The sequence below is a fragment of the Colletotrichum acutatum genome, assembly GCF_030867785.1.
Source record: "Colletotrichum acutatum strain CBS 112980 chromosome Unknown BDZ83scaffold_77, whole genome shotgun sequence".
Classification (NCBI taxonomy): domain Eukaryota; kingdom Fungi; phylum Ascomycota; class Sordariomycetes; order Glomerellales; family Glomerellaceae; genus Colletotrichum; species Colletotrichum acutatum.
In genome coordinates, this window is record NW_026849071.1 from 179,812 (window position 1) to 203,588 (window position 23,777).

General features: G+C 54.3%; 8 protein-coding genes across 8 annotated transcripts; 7 read left to right on the top strand and 1 right to left on the bottom strand.

Moving 5' to 3' along the window:
* Positions 1-560: 560 nt before the first annotated feature.
* On the top strand, positions 561-2,425 carry BDZ83DRAFT_582762 (uncharacterized protein; the record flags this gene model as incomplete). The annotated part of the gene is made up of 7 exons (XM_060505579.1): positions 561-670; positions 722-905; positions 958-1,082; positions 1,147-1,295; positions 1,348-1,559; positions 1,611-1,788; positions 1,848-2,425. The coding sequence occupies 7 exons, from the start codon at positions 561-563 to the stop codon at positions 2,423-2,425; spliced, it is 1,536 nt and encodes a 511-aa protein (XP_060362661.1).
* Positions 2,426-3,129: 704 nt separating this feature from the next.
* Positions 3,130-4,714, top strand: BDZ83DRAFT_582742 (major facilitator superfamily domain-containing protein; the record flags this gene model as incomplete). The annotated part of the gene is made up of 3 exons (XM_060505575.1): positions 3,130-3,256; positions 3,316-4,019; positions 4,073-4,714. 3 exons carry the CDS (start codon positions 3,130-3,132, stop codon positions 4,712-4,714), a joined length of 1,473 nt encoding a protein of 490 aa, XP_060362662.1.
* A 218-nt stretch (positions 4,715-4,932) lies between these two features.
* BDZ83DRAFT_742613 (tyrosine phosphatase-like protein) lies at positions 4,933-5,839 on the bottom strand (the record flags this gene model as incomplete). Its single annotated transcript, XM_060513116.1, has 4 exons — positions 4,933-5,006; positions 5,084-5,223; positions 5,307-5,520; positions 5,623-5,839. The coding sequence occupies 4 exons, from the start codon at positions 5,837-5,839 to the stop codon at positions 4,933-4,935; spliced, it is 645 nt and encodes a 214-aa protein (XP_060362663.1).
* A 1,097-nt stretch (positions 5,840-6,936) lies between these two features.
* BDZ83DRAFT_582752 (dihydrolipoyllysine-residue succinyltransferase) lies at positions 6,937-8,422 on the top strand (the record flags this gene model as incomplete). Its single annotated transcript, XM_060505576.1, has 2 exons — positions 6,937-8,061; positions 8,126-8,422. The coding sequence occupies 2 exons, from the start codon at positions 6,937-6,939 to the stop codon at positions 8,420-8,422; spliced, it is 1,422 nt and encodes a 473-aa protein (XP_060362664.1).
* Positions 8,423-9,750: 1,328 nt separating this feature from the next.
* Positions 9,751-12,650, top strand: BDZ83DRAFT_754283 (oxoglutarate dehydrogenase; the record flags this gene model as incomplete). The annotated part of the gene is made up of 2 exons (XM_060514460.1): positions 9,751-12,076; positions 12,133-12,650. The coding sequence occupies 2 exons, from the start codon at positions 9,751-9,753 to the stop codon at positions 12,648-12,650; spliced, it is 2,844 nt and encodes a 947-aa protein (XP_060362665.1).
* Positions 12,651-13,010: 360 nt separating this feature from the next.
* BDZ83DRAFT_417176 (uncharacterized protein) lies at positions 13,011-16,227 on the top strand. Its single transcript, XM_060502959.1, has 5 exons — positions 13,011-13,848; positions 13,922-14,155; positions 14,230-14,412; positions 14,468-14,563; positions 14,636-16,227. Exons 1-5 carry the CDS (start codon positions 13,370-13,372, stop codon positions 16,212-16,214), a joined length of 2,571 nt encoding a protein of 856 aa, XP_060362666.1. The 5' UTR covers positions 13,011-13,369; the 3' UTR covers positions 16,215-16,227.
* Positions 16,228-16,729: 502 nt separating this feature from the next.
* On the top strand, positions 16,730-17,740 carry BDZ83DRAFT_582767 (uncharacterized protein; the record flags this gene model as incomplete). Its single annotated transcript, XM_060505580.1, has 2 exons — positions 16,730-17,319; positions 17,431-17,740. 2 exons carry the CDS (start codon positions 16,730-16,732, stop codon positions 17,738-17,740), a joined length of 900 nt encoding a protein of 299 aa, XP_060362667.1.
* Positions 17,741-18,771: 1,031 nt separating this feature from the next.
* Positions 18,772-19,513, top strand: BDZ83DRAFT_559097 (uncharacterized protein; the record flags this gene model as incomplete). The annotated part of the gene is made up of 3 exons (XM_060503547.1): positions 18,772-18,934; positions 18,996-19,360; positions 19,436-19,513. Coding segments are annotated over 3 exons (606 nt in total), but the record flags the coding sequence as incomplete, so codon positions are not given.
* Positions 19,514-23,777: the final 4,264 nt, after the last annotated feature.

The window sequence follows — 23,777 nt, forward strand, 5'->3', positions numbered from 1 at the left end:
GAGGAGAGAGGTCGGCTCTCGACGCCGCTTCTTTGACGCCCCCGGCTATAGCACCGGCACCGGCGTCGTCATCAGTGCAGCTGCACGATGTCGAAGATTCTTCGAATGAGATCACGGTAATGCATATGTATGACCATCTACATGGTAATATCCCATGCCAATCACCCGCTGCACTGGGCCAGCCTGGGCCGATAATGTCTCAGTCAACATCATCTGGCACACTTGAGAGGACGAGAACTTCCGAGGCCCAGGCCCAGACTACATCATCACCTGCTCGTACAGGTAGAGGTAAGTGCTTTTTTATATACTGTCTATGAGGCGACCTTTCGGGCCTCGGATACTGATCCCGGCGAATAGCAATCGCACCCGAGTCCGCCCTCTCCTCAAGCGAGACCTTCGGGTCCGAGATCAAGACCCTCCTCGTTTCCCGCTCCAACCCCGGCTCCACCGCCAGCCCGCGGTCCATCATCAACGCCGCGACTCCGCTTCCGCATATTGACAGACGCGCACTAGAGATCGCGATCGGAAGTCAGTGGCCGCCGGAAGAGGAGGCCCACGCGATGCTCGACATCGTCATCTTTAACGTTGGTATTTCGCAGCAGCTTTTTGACGTACGTGCCTTTTCGGACAATCTGTCCGTCTTGTACCACGACTCCAGTGCCGATGTGCGGTTGACAGAGACTTGGATTGTGGAAGCACTGCTTGTCTTTGCGGTCGGGAGGCTACTGCAGGGACGGGATGATGAGGATGGAGAGCTTCCGGGGACGATGTACTTCAGGGAAGCAATAAAGAGGACGCCTTTGCTGAGTGATTTGCGGAAGCATGGGACTATTGGGGTGGAAATCATGGCTTTGACCGCATTATACCTTCAAATTTCGGATCGGAAAGATGATGCATATCTGCATGTAAGTTGAGCCCAAATTGGAGCCCTGGAGTTGCAGCTGCTGACGTGTGTAGTCTAATACTGCCTTACGACTAGCCATCAGCCATGGTATGCATCGATCCAATAGTTCTCAGAATCCACGCCGCTCGGAAAATGTCCACCGGAACAGGTTATGGTGGTCCATCTACATGCAAGAAAGGTACATCCCCATCATGAGGCCATGCACCAACGTCAAGCTCCCATGCAGCTAACTTTTCACCTAGGAGGTTATGCGCCGCAGGCGGATTCCCCATGTCCATTGAAGACTACGCGATAACAACAAAGTATCCGTATGAGGTGTTGGGATTCCCATCCGCCATAGCATTGGACGTCAATGTTCAAGCGGCGAGGATAACCGGAAAAATAACCGCCAGTCTGTTGCATCGCAACCCGCATGTGCTGGAATGGGACTGACTCCATGATAGCAATCTACTCACAAAGAGACGAGCCTGAGACGACTTTCATCAATAATGTCCAAGATATTCTACACTCCTTGTACGAAGTGGAAAAGAACATGCCATCCGAGTACTCAATGGAGATCAAGCCCTCTGGGCTGACCGTTGCAGGACGTCCCTTCATGGAAGCCGCGACCACAGTCTCGAGAACTAGCTCCAGCTTACACATCTCGGTCTACTCGGTACTCGAAGGTCACTGCCTATAGAAAGAATATGTTCACTAACACATGTAGGCTGTAATACATACCGTTCGGCCAATCCTACTGTACATGGCTCGAAATAGTCGCGACCCAGATCGCGAAGACCACAGCGGTGTCAGGCCTGCACTCGTACGACTTGCAGAGATTTGTGTTGAGACAGCAAGCAAGATACTTGTCATCCTGCAAGAACTTCGGAAGAGTAAAATACTCGGTGAGTCTGGCTTTCCTTCTCCAATACGCTTCTTTTTGTTAACGGTATCTGGTACATAGCAAAGAACGCTTTTCTCGACCTAGACGCAACATTCTCCGTGGGATATGTATTTGTCCTCGTTCAGGCCATAAATCCTGGTAAAGGGCTTGGGCACCAAGGTATCGACGGATCAAGGGCCATTCTCAGGTACCTTGCCGCCCTGGGTAATCGACCTGCAGCCAGACGCTTGGCAGAACTCGACCAGATGTGTTCGCATCTCGCCCTACCTGTCTATCAATCTGGCATTCAGGCCCCCGAGGAATCATTCATGGACCTCATGGCCCAGCCCTTTTCATTCTCGACTAGCTACAGAAACAGTGATGCGGCCCCAGAAGGACCATCAACAAGTGAAGGTTCGGCAAGAGCGAACATCCAGGGACTATCATCAAGCGTCCAGGATAGCACTGATTCAACGTCGGAAGTCCATGACATGGATGGTCAGCACGACTTTGGCTTCAGTGGCGCTGACTTGGCGAGTATACCTCTGGAGGGCGAGAACAGCCTGTACTGGGTCTACCACACCCCCGGGTTCTCGTTCACTGGAGTCGAGCAGACGGATTGGGAAGCCTTAGAGAACCAGATTCCGTGGCAGCAATGATAGCTGGATCCTTCGGCCTCCAATGAAAGATAGTCCACCGCAAAGGGCCTGGTACCCGGAATCCACCTCTTCAACGTGTCCCGGTGACTTGTCAATGTGGAGAGAAGCTGTTCTAACGCGGACACGTCTAGCTCAACGCCATCAGTCCGAGCCCGAAGAACCTGACATGTAGAAGTCCTCGGGTGTAGTTCCCGAGGGCAAGTGGACCCACGGTCTCTGCCCCGGGCTGTTGCACACGATACAGCCAGCCGATAGCAGAGGACTCTGGCTTCGTATCCCGAGCAACTCGCTGAACTGCACCTTTCCAGATTGCCGGTTTGCGGAGAGTCTGGGGCAAACCCCGCAATCCTCTGAGCTCCACGATGAATCAAGCGCTTCCCCAGATAATCACCCCGGAATTGGGAGCACTAGAGGATGAGGAAGCACGCATCCCCGGGCTACTTAAGTTTCTCCTGGCTGTCGATTTAAATCTCAATTCTCCAGTCCTGAGACTTCTGACGGGACACCATCTTGTCAGGCCTCCACGCTCCATTGTACTGGGCCGAAGAATTGACACAGTCGCCGCCGACTACTTGGCCGTGCCACCTTACCGAAAGATAGCTTTCGAATTTCAACAACATTGACTTGACAGTTGGCCACTGAAGTACGACGAGATGGCGAGCACGAAAGACGATCCGCAAACCGTTATGGCTGAAGAGCTCGAGATGACCAAGAAGCAAGACGAGGAACATGTAGCATTTGAGCAAATTAGCCCCGAGGAAGAGGCTGCTCTCGTTCGAAAGCTTGACCGAGTTCTGATGCCCCTAATGGCCTTTGTCTACTTCTTCCAGTGTAAGTATCTCTCGATCAACACTCTCACAAACCTTCGGACTGACCATACCCCCTGACAGATCTCGATAAGCAGTCCATCAACTACGCCTCAGTCTTTGGTCTTCGCAAAGACCTCAGCCTTTCAGGCCAAGACTTCTCCTGGATTATATCCCTCTTCTACTTTGGCCAGCTTTGCTCCGAGTATCCCGCCGCCTACCTCATGGGCCGTCTTCCCATCACACTTTTCGTCGGCGTCACAATCATCGCCTGGGGCGCCGTCGAAATGACCCTCGGCGCCACACATAACTTCTCAGACCTTGCGGCGGCTCGATTCTTTCTGGGCTTCGCTGAAGGCGCCGTATCCCCGGCCTTCATCATCATTACATCAAACTGGTACCGCCGTCGCGAGCACCCGATCCGCGTTGCGACGTGGGTGTCCATGTCGGGTGTTTCGCAGATTCTCGGCGCGCTGATGATGTACGGTATCGGCGGCGCCGCGAAAATGGCGCTGGAGAAGTGGAGGGTGATGTTTCTTGTCAGCGGCGGGTTGACGGCGGCGTGTGGCGTTGCCTTTTGTTTGCTTATGCCGAGAGATACAACCACGGCCTGGTTCCTTAACGAGAGGGAAAGGGAGATCGCGACGCGGAGGTTGGCTCTTGATCGCGGGACCAGAGACCGCGCGGAGTTCAATACGAAGCAGATGTATGAGGCGTTGAGGCAGCCCACGACGTGGTTGTATTTCATGATGGCTCTTTGCATCACACTGACAACTCCTATTCTCAAGGTATGTAGTCCGCCTCCTCTTTGGGTGAACGCACCTAACACCTGGTAAAACAGTTTTCCTCCCTCGTCATTAACGGCTTCGGCTACTCCCCCTTCACAACAATGCTCGTCGGTCTCCCCGGAGGCGCAATCAGCTTCGTCACAATCTGGGCCAGCGCCCTTATCCCGCGATTCTTCCCAGGCACGCGAGTCTACACCTCTATCGGCCTTTCCCTCATCCCGCTCTTGGGCTCCGCCATGCTCCTCGCGCTGCCGCTGCACGGGGCAGAGTGGGGCATCGTGGCAAGCACCTGGCTCGCGGCTTGCTGCAGCGCGCTCCTGAGCTCCACAGCGTCGATGATGGCATCCAACGTCAAGGGCAACACCAAGAAGAGTGTCGTCAGTGCCGGGTTTTTTATCGTGTACTGCGTCGGTTGCATTGTCTCTCCGCAGGCTTGGACTGAAGGGGACGCGCCACGGTATACCAAGGGGTGCATACTGAGCATTGCGAGCTGGGTGGGGTTAATTATCACCTATGCTGTGTATGGAATTGTTTTGAAGAGGGAAAATGCGACGAGGGACCGGCTTGCTGCAGAGGGGAGGTATGAGTATGATGTCGGGGGCCATGATGGGGGCGCGGAGGCGGTGCAGATGGGTGTTGCGGTTGATTCTGATTTGACGGATGTGCAGGACAAGGCGTTCCGTTATAACTTGTGAGACTGAGCGCGAGATGTGCATTTCTTTCCGAGAATTGATGGAAGATGGCTGGAACTTTTCACACATTCTGTTTGGATCCACGCTCGGGGTAGAACGACATTCTAAGGTAGTTGCAAGTTTATCTTGTTTACGTCCATCCGTTTCCAGCACCTGCCTTCTCAGAGCGCATCTACCCATAAGGAAGTCCATCGCTTCTATGAAGCCAGAGACTCGCTGGGCTACTGCGTCTTCTTCGTCTTTGCGAGTGTCTTCTTGCGCTGCTTGATCATGTAGGTGTACATGGTATAAGATCCTAGCCAAGACAAATGTATCAGCATCAAGGAAACAAGTTGTGGGAAGTCTCAATGATGGGGTAGGAGTAGGGCCTACCGGGGATATACAACAGCAAGCAGAAGTAGAACAGAGGCGGGATGAGAGCGCTGATGCGCGAAGCGGGCTCGATGGCGAGGTACAGCAGCCAGAATTCCGAGGCGATGCCGATGGGGTAGAGGGGGTAGAACATGGTGTATCTTTTTATCATTAGTCCAGATTGCCCGCGTTTGCCCTGCTTTACTAAGACAGGGGAAAGCAGGAAGAGAGTGCGTGAACGTACCGCACCCAGATAAGCGCATCAGACGCCTTGCCGTGGAGGTTCAGAGCCAGATAGGCGTAGCGCACGGTATCGGCCGTCGCCCAGGAAAGCAGGAGGGTCAGGTAGGCTGTGGAGGAGGCTGTAGTGGCGGGGAAGCTGTAACAGACCATCCAGACTATGATTGTGCGGGCGACTACTTGGAGGGCTGTTGTGCCGACTGGGGATTTGACGAGGCCTAGGATTAACTTAGTTAGTCTTGCGTGCGTGATGTATCGTATCCCGATTTATCGGCTGAGTAGCTTGGGAGGATTGTGGAGGGAGGTAGGGAGTTACGAACCCACGGCAGAATGGACCACTTCAATGAGGGTCAGCGTCTGCACCCATCGCGAGCGAGGTTCTGCGGCGCTGTAGACGGCGAAGGTACCCTCGGACAAGGCGGTTGAGACGACGGTGAGGAGGATGGATGCCCATAGCGCTGCGAAGAGGGTGTTGTAGAGAGTCAGGTATGCGACTCTTGGGCTGCTGCCGCTTTTTTGTGAATCTTTTGGAGCCATTGCGCTGGTTAGAGAGGTATAGAATCGCACGAGTCACGTCACGGTTGTGAATAGCCTCAGTTTTCACTTTCTGGGTGCATGTGAATGGAGGAGCTCGGGCCATCAATTGACTTTTTTTCTTTTTTCGCTGCGACGTGGTCTGCGGGTTCTCCTTGACATCCCTGTCTCTGCTTGGCCGTGGTGTGATGACTAAGACATTCAATTTGCGCAGAAATCATCCACCGCGAGAGACTAAGGTACGGCAAGGAACCACAGGGGATGAATTTGGGACTCAGGAAAGACGTCGGAGGAGAAGAAGCCGTCTGGCCGGGTAAGCCGCAAGGGATGAGTAAGAAGAAGCCGAAACCCCCTGCTAGTTGGTACGTATCCTTCTGTCCTGTCCTTCGGCTGTCAAATGCGGGTGGTGAATTGGCCAATGATGCGGCGGTGTTTGGCAAGCTACGGATCCACTCGGGCTGCTTGTCCCGGGATGCGGATGCGGAGCCTTTCCGATTTCTTCCCAGGTGGTTACCGGGGGCCACCGAACGCGCCGCTGCTTTTGTGGTGTTGGTTTTGAGCTCTGGATGGAGATGACACATCATTAGAGATATGATGGGAAAAGTAAGATAGAAAAACAGATGTAATGCATCTATCATAGTAGATTCCTTCTCAGCTAGTACTTGCCTTGCTACACTAGGTATCGAGAGAAACTGAGGGGTCAAGTGACTTCTGTCAAGGGCATCAAGACCAGAGAGTCCAAATTTAGCACAGAAAACGCAGAAGCTCAGCTGTGATCGATAAACGTCTAGAGTATCTACAATACGTTACTTGCCAATGTATCAACCCGGGTTGTATGAGTGTTCAAGTTGATCTGTCACACTTCATGGCTGGATCTCACAGAGGTACCTTAAGGTGAGTGCCTAAAGCGGCAGGTGATTCTGTCACCGCGCCTAGCAAAGCTCCAACGACAAATTTACACTACGATTTTCCGAGTCCCTTTTCTCTGACCAGGGTCAAAGACTCATTCAACACCACCAGAAACACCAAAGTTCTCGTCGAGGATCGCCGGGCGCTCAACCACCACGCTCTTCTCGTTTCCTCCATCTGCAGCCGCTAAGATGATGCGCTCTCAGCTTCAAGCCGTCGGCCGCCTGGCGAAACCCTCCGCGGCTACTCCCAGACTTGCATCTCGCACCCAGATCACCAGCGCAGCATCAAAACCGACAACCTCAACGACGAGATCCCTTATGACCGCGACGCGCACCCTCTCGAGACCGACCGTCCACGGCTACCCCGCTCTCTCCTCCTCCCAATACCGCTCCTTCACCACCACCCGCATCCAGCATGGCGAGGTTATCATTACCGTCCCGCAAATGGCCGAGTCCATCACCGAAGGCACCATCGCCTCCATTGGCAAGCAGGTCGGCGACCGCGTCGAGGCCGATGAGGAGGTCGCCAGCATCGAGACGGACAAGATCGACGTCGCTGTGAACGCTCCCGAAGAGGGCACCATTGTCGAGCTCTTCGTAGCTGAGGGTGACACCGTCGAGGTCGGACAGAAGCTCGCGCGCATGGAGACGGGCGGCGCACCCGCCGAGAAGAAGGAGGAGTCCCAGCCGGAAAACAAGGAAGAGGCCAAGTCCGAGAGCAAACCCGAGCCCGCCGCCGCGCCCGCCCAGGAGCAGAAGAAGGAGCCCGAGGCGCCCAAGAAGGAGGAGAGCAAGCCCGCGCCAGCGGCACCATCCAAGCCCGCCGCTCCCCAACAGCAGCAGCAGCAGCAGCAGCAACAACAACAAAAGCCCGCGTCCGAGGTTCCCTTTGGCGCGACGGGCTCCTTCTCCCGCGGCGAGCGCGTCGAGAAGCTGCCGCGCATGCGCAAGACCATCGCCACGAAGCTCAAGCAGTCGCAAAACATGACGGCCTCGCTGACTTGCATCGAGGAGGTCGACATGACCAACCTCATGGCCTGGCGCGCCAAGAACAAGGAGGCCGTCATGAAGCGCTACGGCGTCAAGCTCGGCTACATGGGCGCCTTCACCAAGGCGACGTGTCTCGCCGCGGAGCGTGTGCCCCAGATCAACGCCGCCATGGATACCGAGAAGGAGCTTATCACGTACAGGGATTACGTTGATATTAGCATCGCCGTGTCTGCGCCGAAGGGTCTGGTGACGCCTGTCCTGCGTAACGTGGAGAGTTTGGATATCGTTGGTATTGAGCGTGGTGTCGCTGAGCTGGCCGACAAGGTAAGTCCCGCATTACTATCGTGTTCTTAGAGGAGTACAGGCTTTCTAACATTAAACTCTACAGGCTCGCAAGAGCAAGCTCGCCATGCCCGATCTCGAGGGCGGCAACTTCTCCATCAGCAACCCCGGCATCTTTGGCTCCATGTTCGGGACCCCCGTCATCAACTACCCTCAGGCCGCCATCTTCAACATGAACGGCATCAAGGAGCGCGTCGTCGTCGTTGACGGCAAGCTCGAGATCCGCCCCATGATGTACATCACCGTCACCTACGACCACCGCCTTATCGAGCAGCGCGAGGCCGAGGCCTTCCTTGGCGCCGTCAAGGGTTACATCGAGGACCCCTCCAGCCTTCTTCTTTAAGCTTGGAAGAGTGTCTCTATTTGTTTGCGTTGAGGGGAGACAGTTCGTGGGCGAAGGGGCATAGACTGCGCACGGCTACGGTTTCTTGTAGCATCGTGCTGAATTGTATTTTACTTTGTAAATCGGTGGAGTGGGATTGGATTGACAGCATTGCCGTGCGGGCATTGGGGGCGTACAATTGCTGCATCTTAGAAACCTTAGATGGGGGCTCGGGCATAGATAATCCGGGGAATCCAGCGTCCAGCATATTGCCCTTTGCTCACTGTTATTTCTTGCACCTTCGACAACTCTCAAATTACGCAGACTTGATGGAACTTTGGCTATTGACACCAGGCAACGGCCTAACATTAAGGATCGACATCGAAGCCAACTTTTGACCAGAGCTGTCAACATGCCATGTAGTGTTTCTGGGAAACTGGAATTGTAACGCCATTTTTCTTTCGAGCATGATCCAATTCTGATGAAAGAGACAAGTTGCCGCCATTGTTGGCTGTCCGGGTGTAGAAGCCGAGGGGGCTGACTTGGGTGTCACAGCGGATCCACACAAGAGTCTCGGCTTCGATATCCGAGGGCAACTTTCAACCACCTCCAAGCCAACAACAAGCAAAGCACTTGCCTGCGAGGAGCATCGTCTCAATACTGGCTTGAGATCGAACCAAATTTCTTCAGTACATCCGAGTTGCCGACAGCCTGTGTGAATAGCCTACTCGGCTGACTTCCAATTCGACCGACGGCATGGAGATTGGTGCGCCTTCGGCGTGGGGTTTGTCATAGATGTTCCCCGCGTGTAAGTCGCGTCGAACTCGTGGATATGTAGGTACACCTTATGTCCAACCTTCGGTCTTCGACAATCATCGAGAGAGCGAGCATCGATTACGGAGACATGTCACACCGCCCTCAACTCGATTCTCCTATCAAACGTCAAGGTTCCAGATCTACCAGCCTGAAAGCTAATGCCCATCGTCAGTTGAACAACCGGCACGATGATTCGATCCGCCTGCTTCGTCTGTAAAGGTCACACACAACGAAAATTCGTGCACACTAAGACCCCATTCCTTCCTGCTTCGAGCTTTCTCAGCATCGCGTCCCCTCTCAACGGAATCGGAGGGTCAAGAAATCGCCGAACGTTCACGTCTACCAGATCATGTAGACTCGAGCCCTCAAAAGGTAGGCATGCTACAGCTGCAGAAGCAGAGGAACCAAGGGTTCTGCCGGTAAGATCTTGTCCAACAGTTTCTCCATCATGCTTCCGGGACTAACGATCTGCGACCACTCAGAGTCCCATAGACTCGTTCCTTCAGGGAGAAACAGCAAACTACGTCGACGAAATGTATATGTCCTGGAAGAAGGACCCTGAAAACGTCCATGTATCATGGCACACATATTTCCGCAACATGGAAGATCCCTCAGTGCATTCGACGCAAGCTTTTCAGCCACCGCCAGGCATAATCTCGCCCAGGCACACACCGGCTATCAAATCGTCTGTCAGTGCGGATTCGAGTCACGTTGTCGACTCTCTCAAGACCCAGAATATCATTCGTGCGTTTCAGCAGTATGGTCATTCAGCCGCAAAGATCAGCCCTCTCGGCGAAGTCGGCAACACGACAATCAAGCCGCACGACGATATCCCAAGCACAACAAACTTGGGCAAGTACGGCTTCACCGCCGCAGACTTGGACCGCGAAATCGTCCTAGGTCCAGAGCTTCTTCCCCAACTCGCACAGGACCGTAAGACGATGAAACTTCGCGACATCATCGCCACGTGCGAACAGATCTACTGCGGCTCTATTGGAGTCGAATACTACCACGTCTCCGACCCCACCAAGCGCCAATGGCTCCACGAGCGCATAGAAGCATACCACACCTTGCCCCCCTCTCCCGAAGAGAAGAAGCAGATTCTCGACAACTTGATCTGGGCAACCACCCTCGAGCGCTTCCTCGCCGTCAAATTCCCTAACGAAAAGCGTTTCGGCCTTGATGGCGCAGAAGGACTGGCTCCCGGCTTAGCCGCGCTCATCGATCGTTGCGCGGAGGCGCACGGCGTGCAGGATATCGTTATGGGAAGCTGTCACCGCGGAAGGATGAATCTTATGAGCACGGTGTACGGCAAAGACTACGAGACGCTGTTCCGTCAGTTTGCGGGGACGGAGACGTTTGATACGGCGAACGGGCAGACTGGGGATGTCAAGTATCACTTTGGCATGGAGGGCGAGAGGGCGACTGCTGGAGGGAAGACGGTCGGCATCTCCATGTTGCCAAATCCGTCACACTTGGAGGCTGTTGATCCGGTTGCTCAGGGGAAGGCCAAGGCTATGCAGCATCTGAAGGATGATGTTGATCAGTCCAAGGTGATGTTCTTGGCTCTCCACGGCGACGCCGCCTTTTCTGGTCAGGGACCTGTGTACGAGACGCTCAACCTCTCGGCCCTGAAGGGCTATGAAGTTGGCGGCACGATCCGGATCGTTGTGAATAACCAAATTGGTTTTACTACCGACTCTTCAGACTCCAGGTCAACGCCGTACTGCACGGACCTGGCCAAATACATCGAGGCACCGATCTTCCACGTCAACGCCGATGATCCGGAAGCCGTTGTGTTTGTCAGTAAGCTGGCTGCGGACTGGAGAGCCGAATTCCGTTCGGATATCGTCGTTGATGTCGTCTGCTACCGGCGATTTGGGCATAACGAGATTGATCAGGCTAGTTTCACGCAGCCTGAAATGTACAAGAGAATTGCCGAACAGAGATCATTGATGGACCTCTACATCGAGAAGTTGATCAGCGAGGGTGGGATGTCTGCTGAAATGGCGGAGCAGCAGAAGACCTGGGTTTGGGAGCAGCTGGAGGAGAAGCTGGCGAGAAGCAAGCAGCCAGCTGATCGATTTCTGGATGCTACTTCGGAGCCTACTTCAGTCGCTGGCACTACTGCATCTGCGAATACAGTTGATGAAGCCGCGCTCTCGGCAATCACCAAAACAATCACAAGCGTCCCAGAAGGCTTCAATCTCCACCGCAACCTCTCACGTATCCTCGCCGCCAAGAAGCAGGCCTTTGATGACGGCACGGTCGACTGGTCCACAGCAGAAGCCCTCGCCTTCGGAACCCTCCTCCAAGACGGCAAGTCCATTCGCCTCAGCGGCCAAGATGTCGAGCGAGGCACCTTCTCCCAGCGCCATTCCGTCCTGCACGATCAAGTCACCCACGCAGAGTATACGCCCCTGAACAACCTAGACAATCCAGGAGCAAGCACATACAGCGCAATCAACTCCCCGCTCAGCGAGTTCGGCGTGCTAGGGTTCGATTACGGATACTCCCTGGCTGCGCGAGACTCGTTGGTGCTGTGGGAGGCGCAGTTTGGCGACTTTGTAAATAACGCGCAGGTCATTGTCGATCAGTTCATCTCTTCGGGGGAGGCGAAGTGGATGCTCGAGTCTGGGCTTGTCGTGTCTTTACCGCATGGATATGACGGTCAAGGGCCGGAGCATTCTTCTGCTAGGCTGGGTAGGTTCCTGGAGTTGGGCAGCGAGGATGGGCGGGCTTGGCCTGAGGATCTGGGAAGGGCGAGAAGGGAGGGGAATGTGAGGATTGTGTGTATGACGACGCCGGCGAATTTGTTCCATGCGTTGAGGAGGCAGATCTATTCCCCCGAGAAGAAGCGTAAGTTCATGTTCACGTGAGACGATTCGCTTGGAACTGTCTGCTAACACTCTCAGCTCTGATTGTTTTCTTCTCTAAGTCTCTTCTCCGACACCCTGTCGCCAGGTCTCCCGTTTCTGACCTGATGGGCACGTCTACCTTCCAGCCCGTCCTCGAGGACACCGAACACGGACGGGGTAACGTACACCCCCGCGAAGAGATCGACCGCGTCATTCTCTGCAGCGGTCAGGTCTACGCGGCACTGCACAAATATCGTGAGACAAATGGCATCAAGAACGTCGCCATCACGCGCATCGAAGAACTCCATCCCTTTCCCTGGGCCGAAGTCAAGGAGAACCTGGAGTTGTACCCTAATGCGCAAAAGATTGTGTGGTGCCAGGAGGAACCATACAATGGAGGCGCTTGGCAGTACATGCAGGACAGGCTTGAGACTGTGATTGAGAATTCGAGTGTGCTTGGGGGTAAGAAGGTTGTTTACGCTGGACGGGGGACTGGGGCTGCTACTGCGACTGGATCTAAGAAGGTTCACCAAGCTCAGGAGACCAAGTTGCTCGAAGATGCTTTCGAAGGTTAGCTTCGAGACAGGTACATGTAAACATGGGCAAACTGCGTTCGGTTCTCGAATTCTTTCCTCGTCGGTGCGGGAGGTGTTCTAGACTCGGCGGTTGGCGAGCGGAAACTAAGACATCATGTCAGCGGGCCGACCCCTGAGTACTATTGATAAGGACGGTTCCAATGATTGCCGGTTCCCATCGTTTAGTTTTGCGGGGTAAGAGTCGAAATGTCTGAATGCAGGACGAGTTCGGGTCGCAGCTGAAAGCTGGGAGCGCGGGTTAAACTGCTTTCAGTTAGGGTGCCCGCTTGCCAGTTGATTCTCAACGTCAGCTATTCAAAATTCAGCCAGCCTCCGTGGGTGATATGGGCGCGTCTCGATTCAGGTAAAGGTCCATCACTGTCTCGCGTGGTCAAAATATGGGGTGATAGGTTCAAAGTACGAGCAGGGCATTTGCTTCCCGCAAACATAACATTGCACTAGCAGCGGCTGAGAGTGAGACCAATTGAGGAATTTGACACCTTGCCAGACGCCAATGAACGGAGGGAATGTATGAGAGGAAAAAGTACGAGATTTGGCCGCCGATAGTAATGAAGTTCTTGCCATTGACAACTGTATAACTATCCATGGGCCCCGCGCCGGATGTAAGTAAGTCTCTGCTACTCCACAACCAACGACTGAAACAACTTCTTCTATTCCATCTGAAAGTCAGTCCATGTGGACCAAATCAGTAGAGTAATATGGCACCTCCAGAGTCCCCCGACACGACACCAAAAGTCTGTTATAAATACATATGGGCCGAATTCGTGGCCCAGTGGAAGCTCGAAAACGACCTCCAAGCATCAAAGGCCGGCTATGTTGATCTTACAGACAACAAAGAGTTGAAGCCAGAAGCTGCGACCGTCTCCGGATTGGCCGAAACCCTCAAGCCGGTCACTGGAGGCGGCGTCATCCCTCAAAAGCCTGGACACTTCAACGTTGGTATTGTCGGCGCCGGCTCAGCTGGACTATTCACAGCTTTAGCCATTGATTGGATCAACGATACCATCGCAAAAGAAAAGGGACCCGAGCACCTCAACATTACCTACGAAATCTTGGAGGCTTCGGATGAGGAACGATTCGGGGGCAGGCTCTATACCCACCGCTTCAGCAAAGATGGCGTGCACGATTACTACGATGTCGGAGCCATGCGTTTCCCTAGGAACGCGGTCATGGACAGGTATGTTACGGGCACTTCGTCAAGGAGGGGCAGTTTGGGCATGAAATGAGCTCAACTAACACACAACCTTCAGAACCTTCAGCCTTTTCAAGATGTTGGATATCAAAGAGGGTAAATTGGGCGACCGCACGCATGTCGACGATCCTCCGCGACTGATCAAGTATTACCTGAACGATGACAAGAATGTTTGCCCTACGCTCTTCAACAACGTTCGAAAGGTCGGCAATCCATACCCGAAGGATTCAAAAGAGAAAGATCCTTTTGCACTCAATGTGGGCATTGCGAAAGACAAGCAAATTCCAGAGAAGTTAGTCACCAGCTGTTATGGAATTGGTGTAGATTTGAGCAACATCGCTAATTCTGCTTCACCCTTCTCTTCAGTCTTCTGCAAACTAGCCCAGGCGAGCTTTTTGAGGAAGCAATTGGGATTTTCATTGCATACATCAAGAAGTATCTCGATGCCTACATCGACAAGAAGACCCCGATGCCTCGCGCAGCTGAGGAGAAGCTCTGGAAAATCCTGATGAAGTGTGATAAGATGAGTGTCCGCCAGTTCTTACGCACGTGGGTTCCTCTTTGTTCTCGGGTTAGTTGCTGTGGGATGCTGACATTCCAACAGGAAGGGGAAAGTTCCCGGCTTCCCCAAAGACGATGACGTTCCCCACGGCCCAGGCTTGAGCTACAACACCATTCAATGGTTGGAGACTGCCACTTAGTAAGTACTCTCCTCCATTCGGCACCTCAAAGTTGTCATGACTGAATGAATCGCTAATCGCATTTTCCCTAGCGGCACTGGCTGGTACGATCAAAGTCTGACCGAGGCCGTTCTGGAGAGCATTGACTTCTACATCACCGACGATCCCACCAAGACCAAAGAGATTAACAACAACTGGTTTTGCATCGACGGCGGTGCTCAAAAGATTGCGGAAAAGATGCGCAAGAAGATGAAGAACCAATCAGCCATCAGATTCAACACTCAGGTCGTGGGAATGGATGCTAACCTGCAACTCAACGAGCGAGTTACCAAGTCCATGACCGTGATGCTCCGGGACAGTGTCACCGGTGAATCTCTGCGTCCAAGAGACTACTTCACGGTGTTCAGTTCGGCAACTTTAGGATCGATGAACCGAATGGATCTCTCCAAAGCTGGCCTGCTCTGGGATACCAAACAAGCTATCCGCTGCTTAGGCTACGGAGCTTCCTGCAAGGTCGGCATCAAGTTCAAGACCCCCTGGTGGCAGAAAGAGCCGTACAACATCGATCAAGGTGGCCTTGCCCGTACAGACCTGGCTCCCCAAGTCTGCGTTTATCCTTCCTATAACATCAACAAGGACGTCGATCCACGGGACGAGCCTGCAGTTCTTCTCGTCTCCTACACCTGGGGACAGACAGCCCAGCGCCTGGCTAGTCTTATTGCATCGAAGTCGCGCGGCAAATCCAACGCAGACATACTCAAAGAAGAAACTGAGCTGAAGGAAGTCATGCTCCGAGATCTCGCATTCTTGCACACAGAGGACCATAACGACAAGAAAAAACTGGATGCCACTCTGGAGGAGCTCAACAAGCAGTACATGGAACATCACGCCTATGACTGGTACCATGATCCCCACATGGCGGGAGCATTCGCCTACTTTGGCCCTAGCCAGTTCAGTGAGCTGTACCCGGCCATCACCAAGCCCAACGCAGGTGGTCAACTGTACTTCGTCGGCGAGGCAGCTTCCGCACACCACGCCTGGGTTGTTGGAGCGCTCGAGAGTGTTGTACGCGCACTCTACCTGATGTTTGATGCTCTGCACCAGGGCAGTAGGAACGACCCCAAGATGAAGGACACATACCAGGCATACAAATGGGCCATGGACCTTCTCGAGTTCGGTTACATCAAGGACCATCCAGCAAAGGGGGAGAAGTCGGCAGCACCGACAGCCGCCCCGCGTCCTCTGCCGTTCTTCCCACTGCCTGCAGAGATGCCCCGGCGCCGCAGAAGTTTTGGTAACCTAAACCTCAATGAGCCTGATGACTCTAACGACAAGGGCGAGTTCAAGACTGTAGGGGTTCAACCAATAAGTGCTCGGTCTGCGACAACTTCCGAAAGGCCTCATGATCTTTTGATCAGAGAGAGTGCTCGGTTTGACGCCCTTTCTCAACCTCCCGCGGAAACCAAGAGCGCGGAGGCGGCCAGTTCTCCGATCAGAGGGGAATTCTCAGATCATCCTGCCGTGAAAGGCACTGGAGAGGTGCAACTCACGTATGGCGCCGCACTTGTTGCTCTGAGTACGGTCGAGTCGGCCATATTGACTTTGGCCGAATTGACGGGGGATGAGTTGAAAGATCAGTTACAGAAGATATCGGAAGAAACGGCTCTCTAGTAATTGGCACTTTATGTAGTTGTTCTCAAATTAAATAGTTGATGATCATGCGAGCTAGCTTTTGAACTCTCTTTGACCATTCATTGAGTGCAGCCAGCAGATTCACACCGTCAAATCGAATACAAAGTCTTGGTCCCTACTATTTTAAAGGTACTTCGGTACCTCATAACCTGTCTTGGGCTTTGCTGACTGCCAAGAGACCGCGTCGCCAAGCATGAATCCTTCAGTCTTACCCTGGCGCTGAGGTTGACCACTAGAACTGCCATAAACACCAACGTACGTCATTGCTGAATACCAAAGTCCCAATATTGGCGATCTTCAAGGCAAGGCAGAAAATATGAGCGACTTATAAGAAGTGACTGACCTTCCTGCGCCCTTGAGTTGCAACTTGACCTCCCTAACTAACAAGGCGTTTTGTATGAATTCGTCGAACCTTGTCCACCATAGTACTTCGTTAACGTCAATATCTTGATATAATATTATCCAAACCCTTTAGAAAGTCGAGTGAGCTTAATATGAAGCTTCTCATCGGCATCCTTGCGGCAAGCTTGTCGTTTCTGGCAACAGCCGATAGCGCCCGAATCGACCGTATACAAGCGCGACAAAGCAATTTCACTAGGACCAATATCCGCGATGCAGTAGCGCACCCAAATGCCACAGGAAGGTGGCCCATCAATGGCATCGATGTGACGGAGCCACTGCTGGATCCACCGACCGATGACTACGGCCCTGGAAATGGTTGGAGCATCAACATCGCCATTGCAACCAACATATCTGCCGACGACGTCAGCACTTCAGTATCGAATCCCGCAGTCATAACTCTTGAAGGACCAGAGAATACCTTTCAAGGCCTTAACTCGTCGACGAACTACACTGAGAATTATGACATCTGTTCCTTTGCCTGGTTTGAAAACGTCTGGACCGTGAAAGAACTAGAAAAGCTTCAAGATGATGTCAACGGAACCTGCAATGGTGTTGTCTCCGAGGACTGCATTAAGGAGATCAAGGAGGCCCTGGTGCGCCAGCCGTGTCGCACCTTCAGAAGCTTCGAAAAACCTAAGAACTGCCCTCAAGCACTTGAATCCCCTTCGTCGTTTCGAAGTAAGTCACTAACTCCTCTTGAGACCAACCGTGATAGATCGTACATCGGAGACTAATAATCTCGGCCAGGGAACGTGACATTTGATCTTCCCGACGGAACTTCCACCAATGAAAGTTCCTCTTCTCACCTCTTCGGCATCTGGGGACCTTACTCGAACAGATCGGAAGCTGGTCTACGTGATGCGTACGACACAGCTCTTACAAATGTCTACCCTATGCTTCTTGCATACACTTACGAAGATGGGGAGACCCGGTCGAATTACAGTGTATTTCGTTGCGTTCGCGCCAATAACATCGTAGAGGGAAGCCGTGAACCAGATTCGTTTGGAAGCAACAGGAGGAGCTCTGCAGGGCGGGTTTCTTGGTCAAAAGCTTCTGCACTGATCAGCATGCTCCTATCCTTCTCGCTCACTATGCTCCTGTGATTTAAAGAATTCGCACGTAGAGTGTTAGTTTCTCAATACATCAACTGAATTAGCCTACTTTGATACTTTGAATGTTATCATAACGGTCGGCTGGTTGGAGGGCGATTCCCCGTCGTGATTCTGAGTTCCAATTCAGAGCATCGAGCCACCAGTTTTCGTTCCTCACTTCAAATTGAAGTACTTGCTCAGAAGCAAACCAATGATTTGCTAAGTTGTTAAAGATTGCCACGAAGTATGTTTATTCCATCTTCGGAAATTCTGCACGGGCGTAGGCCGAACAACATTTAGAAGGATCATTGAGGCTCCTACTTGTTACCCGGCACACTGTGATTCGCTGCTTGTATCCATTTGATTATCTTGTACTGGCTCAGTCTTGCCTCTTTAATGAATATCACATCTTCTTGTGGGTAATCGGGGTTGCTTTATGCTTAATTCAAGTTTGGCGGCGTCAACGCATGCAGGAGTCTGAAGGTTTATTTTCCGGATCTCGCACCACATCCGGTCACCTGTTTCGCGTCGGAAATGGGTTTCCTTAACTACCGGTAGGTTTGGCTCAACTTACTAAGCCTACCAAGTGGCGCATGCCATCGTTGTTCATGGAGAGTTTCCCGTGTCTCCCACTGCGATTCGTAACCGTCTGAAATACTGTGAGTCTTTTGAGTTTATCAATGGTTAAACTTACATATCAACGAGGCGGGAGCGGACCCCGGCAGTTTCAACTTCAGTGAGTCGCAGTTAGGAGGGCACGGGGAATGTTGACACGGGTCATGCAACTACTCAGTACTAAACAAGTCCTTGTTCCCAATTGTCCATAATGGCCTGATGAGGTGAGCCGCTCACGCTCCCCCGCATCTCGAGTTCTCCATCCTGCTTCTCGACAGGTGTCGCGTCGTTCATTCTAGCCCAGAGGCTGTCCACTTTTACACTGTTGAGTCCGTTATCGAATATGGGTCACGTTGTGACGTTGTGAAGAAATTATGGCCTCTTTTTCGTCATATACCAAACTCGGGCAAGAAGAGGACGTTAGGGAGAGTAAGGAAACGCGGCCTAAGCAACATTTGCCTCGCGGAAAGTTGCATCTCGTGTATATTCTCCTATTAGTCTGCGTGGCTGGTATCAGCAATTGTTTACCACCAATCCTCATGACACGGCCTGTCTATTTTGGAGCCGAGCCACTCAAGTCGGAAATTCGTCGTACGTAAATACGTGCTTCCATCTCGAAGCATAGGTATTTTGAGCTGACGGTGAGCAACAGTGAAAACGTCTACGCGAGTCTTCCAGCAAGACTACGCCTACGCGATGCCGCCTTCCCCCGAGGTCGATGCTGCGTGGTCCTCCCTTCTCCCGCAAAACGGCGGCTTCTTCACGCACCCGACACTTGCACCAACAGAGAGCTGCGTGGCGGTTTTCCATCAGATTCACTGCCTTGACATGCTACGCAAGGCACTTTACGAGGCACGCAATGATACTATGGAACACCCAAAGCACGAGAGAAAGAACCCGGATGACCTCGACGGAAAGATTTATGCGAGCGAGGCGGAGGAGCTCAATGCGTCTCACGACATGGACCATCTAGGACATTGCTTTGATCTCTTGCGCCAAGTCATCATGTGCAAGCCTGTAAGTATACTCTCCCATATCGTGGGAATCTTTCGCCAGTGTTCAGAGGACTGCGTGTTGAAGTTGCCTGGACAGGATCTCACGATCGAAGTTGCCAACGTCGTAGTCGACGGCGTGACGGGTTTCGACACAGAACATCAGTGCATTGACTGAACTTCCCTCTCGCCTAATTTTTCTTGGCATCTGCTGTTAGTGAATGAGTGAGCCTACCACCAAATTACTAACAGCCGAAAACTCTTCACCTCCCCTTGCCGGAGCCCGCATCCGCGATGGCCTCACAGCCGCCGTCGGGCACCGGACTGATGTCGGCCGACCAAGCCGACCCCGAACCAGGCTCCGGGACACCTCCGGAGCCGAACCCCACCTCAAGAGCTAAGCGACGCCGCGACGCCGAGGCACAGCCGACCCGGCCCAGCCTAACGGGAAGCCAGCTTGATGCCACCACCGACGCCCCTACCTCGGCCGAGGGGCCCGCAGCCTCTACCGCATCTGCTCCGAGCGGATCTGCCACAGGGTCCGTCTTGACAGCCCTTGCAGAAGAAGCTAGACAGTACGAGGCACGGAAAGACGTCTTTCTGACCATTGCACGGTCCGTCGACAGCGTTGTCGCCAGCTTTGACGGTTCTAGAAAGCAGATCGCGAAAGAAGCCACTGCCTATGTCATTCAAACCCTCAAGAGACTGATCAATCACGAGACAAGCCCAATAGCGGCCCGGAGTTGGGCGGCTGTCGTCGCACCGATGGCGGGCAACACCACTGCGGCGACCCGGAGCGGCCAGAGCTGCCAGAGCTCTGCCCGCCCGAAGGCCACACTCCCCGCCGAGGATCAGCCGCAGGCGCAGCCGAAGGAGGACCTCCGCATCTTTGCCCGCGTCCCGGAAGAAAGCTTAGCGGCCGCTCGGAAGATCGCACCGTTCGCCGTACGACAGATCGTCTGTAAGGCCGTTGGCCTGGGGCTAGCGGACCTTCCCCACGTCTACCATATCAGCACAGGTTACTCTCTGAAGCCGCGAAACAAGCAAATACAGGAAAGACTACTTACAAGTAAGGCAAAGCTGGCGGAATGCCTCGGCGCCCACCAAGTCGAGACGCCTATCAAGTGGCACACATACGTTGTGCCGCGATGCCCAACAAAACTACACAGCATTGGCGGGGACGTCCTGGACCCAGCCACACTCGTTGAAGATGAGGTCTTCGCACAGACAGGACAGAAGCCTGTCCTTGCTCGACCGTCCCGCCTTGGGCCCAACCCAGTCACGAACGAAATATCTTGGCTCATATCATTCACATCAGAGGTCACGCCCTTCAGGCTCTTCAACCAAAGCGGCAGATCTCTGCCCATCAAAAAACGAAGGACGCTCATCCGACATGACCCCGGCTGCCAGGGCTACCACGCCAACCGGTTCTGCGGACGACGACCGACTTGCAGCAACTGCGGAAGACCTTCCGACTCACACGAAACGGGACCTTGCATGGCCAGGCCCCAGTGTCCCAACTGCTGCGGCCCCTTCCAAGCCGGCCACACAGACTGCCCAGCGAGGCCCTCGGTCGTAAACGGCGTCGTCTCCCTTCCCGGTCGAAAGGAGCGGGCTCGGATCCGGAAGGCCGGCCAGAAAGCATCGGACACTCTGTACAAGGCTACTCGATCCGACAGTAGCCAGGAGGCGGCAGGCGTCCCTACCTCCACCAGCCAGAACCAGCAACCCGGCGCCAAGCGCGCGCGCACGAGAACGCCCTCCGCAAGCTCGATCGTTTGCCTCGGTGACGGAAGCACTGACAGCAGCAGCATGGATGAAGACGAGGCGGACGAAGGCGAAGGCGAAGACTCCCCCGACAACACCTCCATCGACCGTCCCGTGCTACCCATGCCAAGCAGGAGCCAACGGGCAGCACAGAAGCCAAACTACAACGTCGCGAATGCCTACACCCACCTCGAACTCGACTCGGAGACGTAAGCCGAGAGCGGCGACCCCACGGATGCTACGCGTTGCGCAGGGCAACGTCGGAAAGATCTCCCCGGCGCACACGGCTTTCCTGCAGCTCTGCTGGGAGGCTCAGATAGATGTGGTCCTCGTCCAGGAACCCTGGACGGGCTGGAAGGACGGAAACGTGCAACTGAACACGCACCCGGGTTTCGACTCTTTCGTCCCGGTCGACTTCTGGGACAGCGAAGGAACCAGACCAAGAGTATTGACCTACACACGCAAAGGGATAGGGATGACGGTGGAGCAGCAGAGGCCTGTCCACACGAGAGACGTACTGTGGCTGGTGGTCGACAAAACGACGACTATCGTCAACGTGTACAGACAACCCCGCGACCCCCACAGCCGCACAACAGGGATACTGCTAGAACTCAAACCCCCGGAGCGAGCTTTGATCGCGGGTGACTTCAACGCGCATCACTACTCTTGGGAGCCCGGGACGAGGAACGGGAACCGGGGAGATGACATTGCAGGCTGGGCAGACGGCCACAATCTCTCTCTTATCAGCGAAGTTGGGGTGGCAACCCAGGATTGCGGACATGTCCTGGACCTGGCTTTCTCTAATATCCCTTTTGCGCACGCGCAGGTCAGCCCACAGCTACACCCGGGAGCTGACCACGAGGCCATCGTGGCCGTCATACCACTATTCAAACGCCCAGTGTCACAGGGAGAGGGCCACCCGCAGCCACGGCCACTGTCAGTGCCCGACTCGGCGCTGCCTCGGCTGAGAGACCTGATCGAAGGGGGGCTAGCTGCGATGCCCAATCTGGGGGATCAACCTACTCCGGAAGACCTGGACGGGCAGGCAAGTCACATCGTCGAGCTCTTCTCCCGAGCCATTGAGGCGGTCGGCAAGAAGAGAGGAAAACATGGTAAAGGCGCGGCTTGGTGGACGGAGGAATGCGCAGAGGCCCACAGAGCATACCGTGCTGCCCGCAACCAACAAGCCTGGGAGACGGAGCAAGATGCGCACCTTTATCTAATGGAGAAACGAAAGGCGTTCCTGAGCACGGTGAGGAAGGCTAAGCGAGCATACTGGGCCGGAAAGATCGATGGAGTCGCTTCAGACCGGGACCTGTACCAGATCATGGGTTGGCGGAAGGCGAGCCCACTGACCAGAGCACCCCCATTGGTTGTGGACAACCAGACGATCGAGGATACTGACGAAAAGGCCCAAGCGCTTCGGGAAGCCCTTCTCGACAGGTTTAGTGCGGAAGATGACGCACCGGGTAATCCGTTTGACGTACCCGTCGTCCCAAGGCGAGCGATTACTTGGCAGGACAATGTTAGCGGAGAAGAAGTGAAGACGGCCACCTTAACAAAGACAACGACCCCTGGTGTGGACGGGATCACCACGCGCCTCCTCCAGGCCTGCTGGGGCGTCATCTCGGAGCCGGTCAGGCAGCTATTCCAGTCCTGTATGCGGGCCGGCCACTTTCCTCTGCCTTTCCGCAGAGCTGAGGTGGTCATGATCCAGAAGGCCGGCAGGGATGCCTCCAAGCCCGGGTCCTGGCGGCCGATCGCGCTCCTCTCGTGCTTGGGCAAAGGACTCGAGAGACTAATAGCCAGAAGGATGGCTTCTCTGGCGATTGTCGAGCGCATCGTCAGTCCGCAACAGATCGGAGCTCTACAAGGCAGGTCAGCCGTCGATCTGACGACCTGCCTCGCCCACGATATCGAAACGGCCCTCCTAAAAGGGCTCACGGCGACGCTTCTGACTATGGACGTAAAAGGGGCGTTCGACTCCGTCCTTCGGAACCGGCTCGTCATTAGACTGCGTCAGCAGGGATGGCCACACGGCTTGATTAGACTCATCTTCAGCTTCTGCTGCAACCGCATCGCCAGAGTCCGACTGGAAGAAAGCACGACGGAATACTTTCCTCTGTCATGCGGGCTGCCTCAGGGGTCGCCACTATCTCCCATCGTCTTTCTGCTCTACATCGCGGAGATCCTTGAAGACGACCCGGACGCGCGATTCGGGTACGCGGACGACATCGCCACTCTGGCCATCAGCCCCTCCCTGGAGAGCAACGTCGCAATACTCAACCGAAGCGCAGCCGGCATTCTCAGATGGGGCTCGGAGAACAAGGTCTCCTTCGACCCGAGCAAGTGCGAGGTCATCCACTTTACTAGGAAGCACAGCCAGCCAGCGGAGCTGCCAGAGGTCAGGGCGGGGGATTTGGTGGTCAAGGCCTCGACAAATCCTGTACGCTGGCTGGGTGTCTGGTTCGACAAGAGACTGTCCTTCCGGCACCACGTCGACACAAGAGTAGCTGCGGCAAAGAAGGCAGCTCAACACCTGAGGCAGCTTACAAACACAAAGAGAGGACTGCCAGCGGCCGCCGTGCGAAAAGCCGTCGTCTCCTACGTACTGCCGATCGCGCTCTTCGGCGCCGAAACATGGTACGCAGGTATCACGAAGCCGGCTTCGAGAC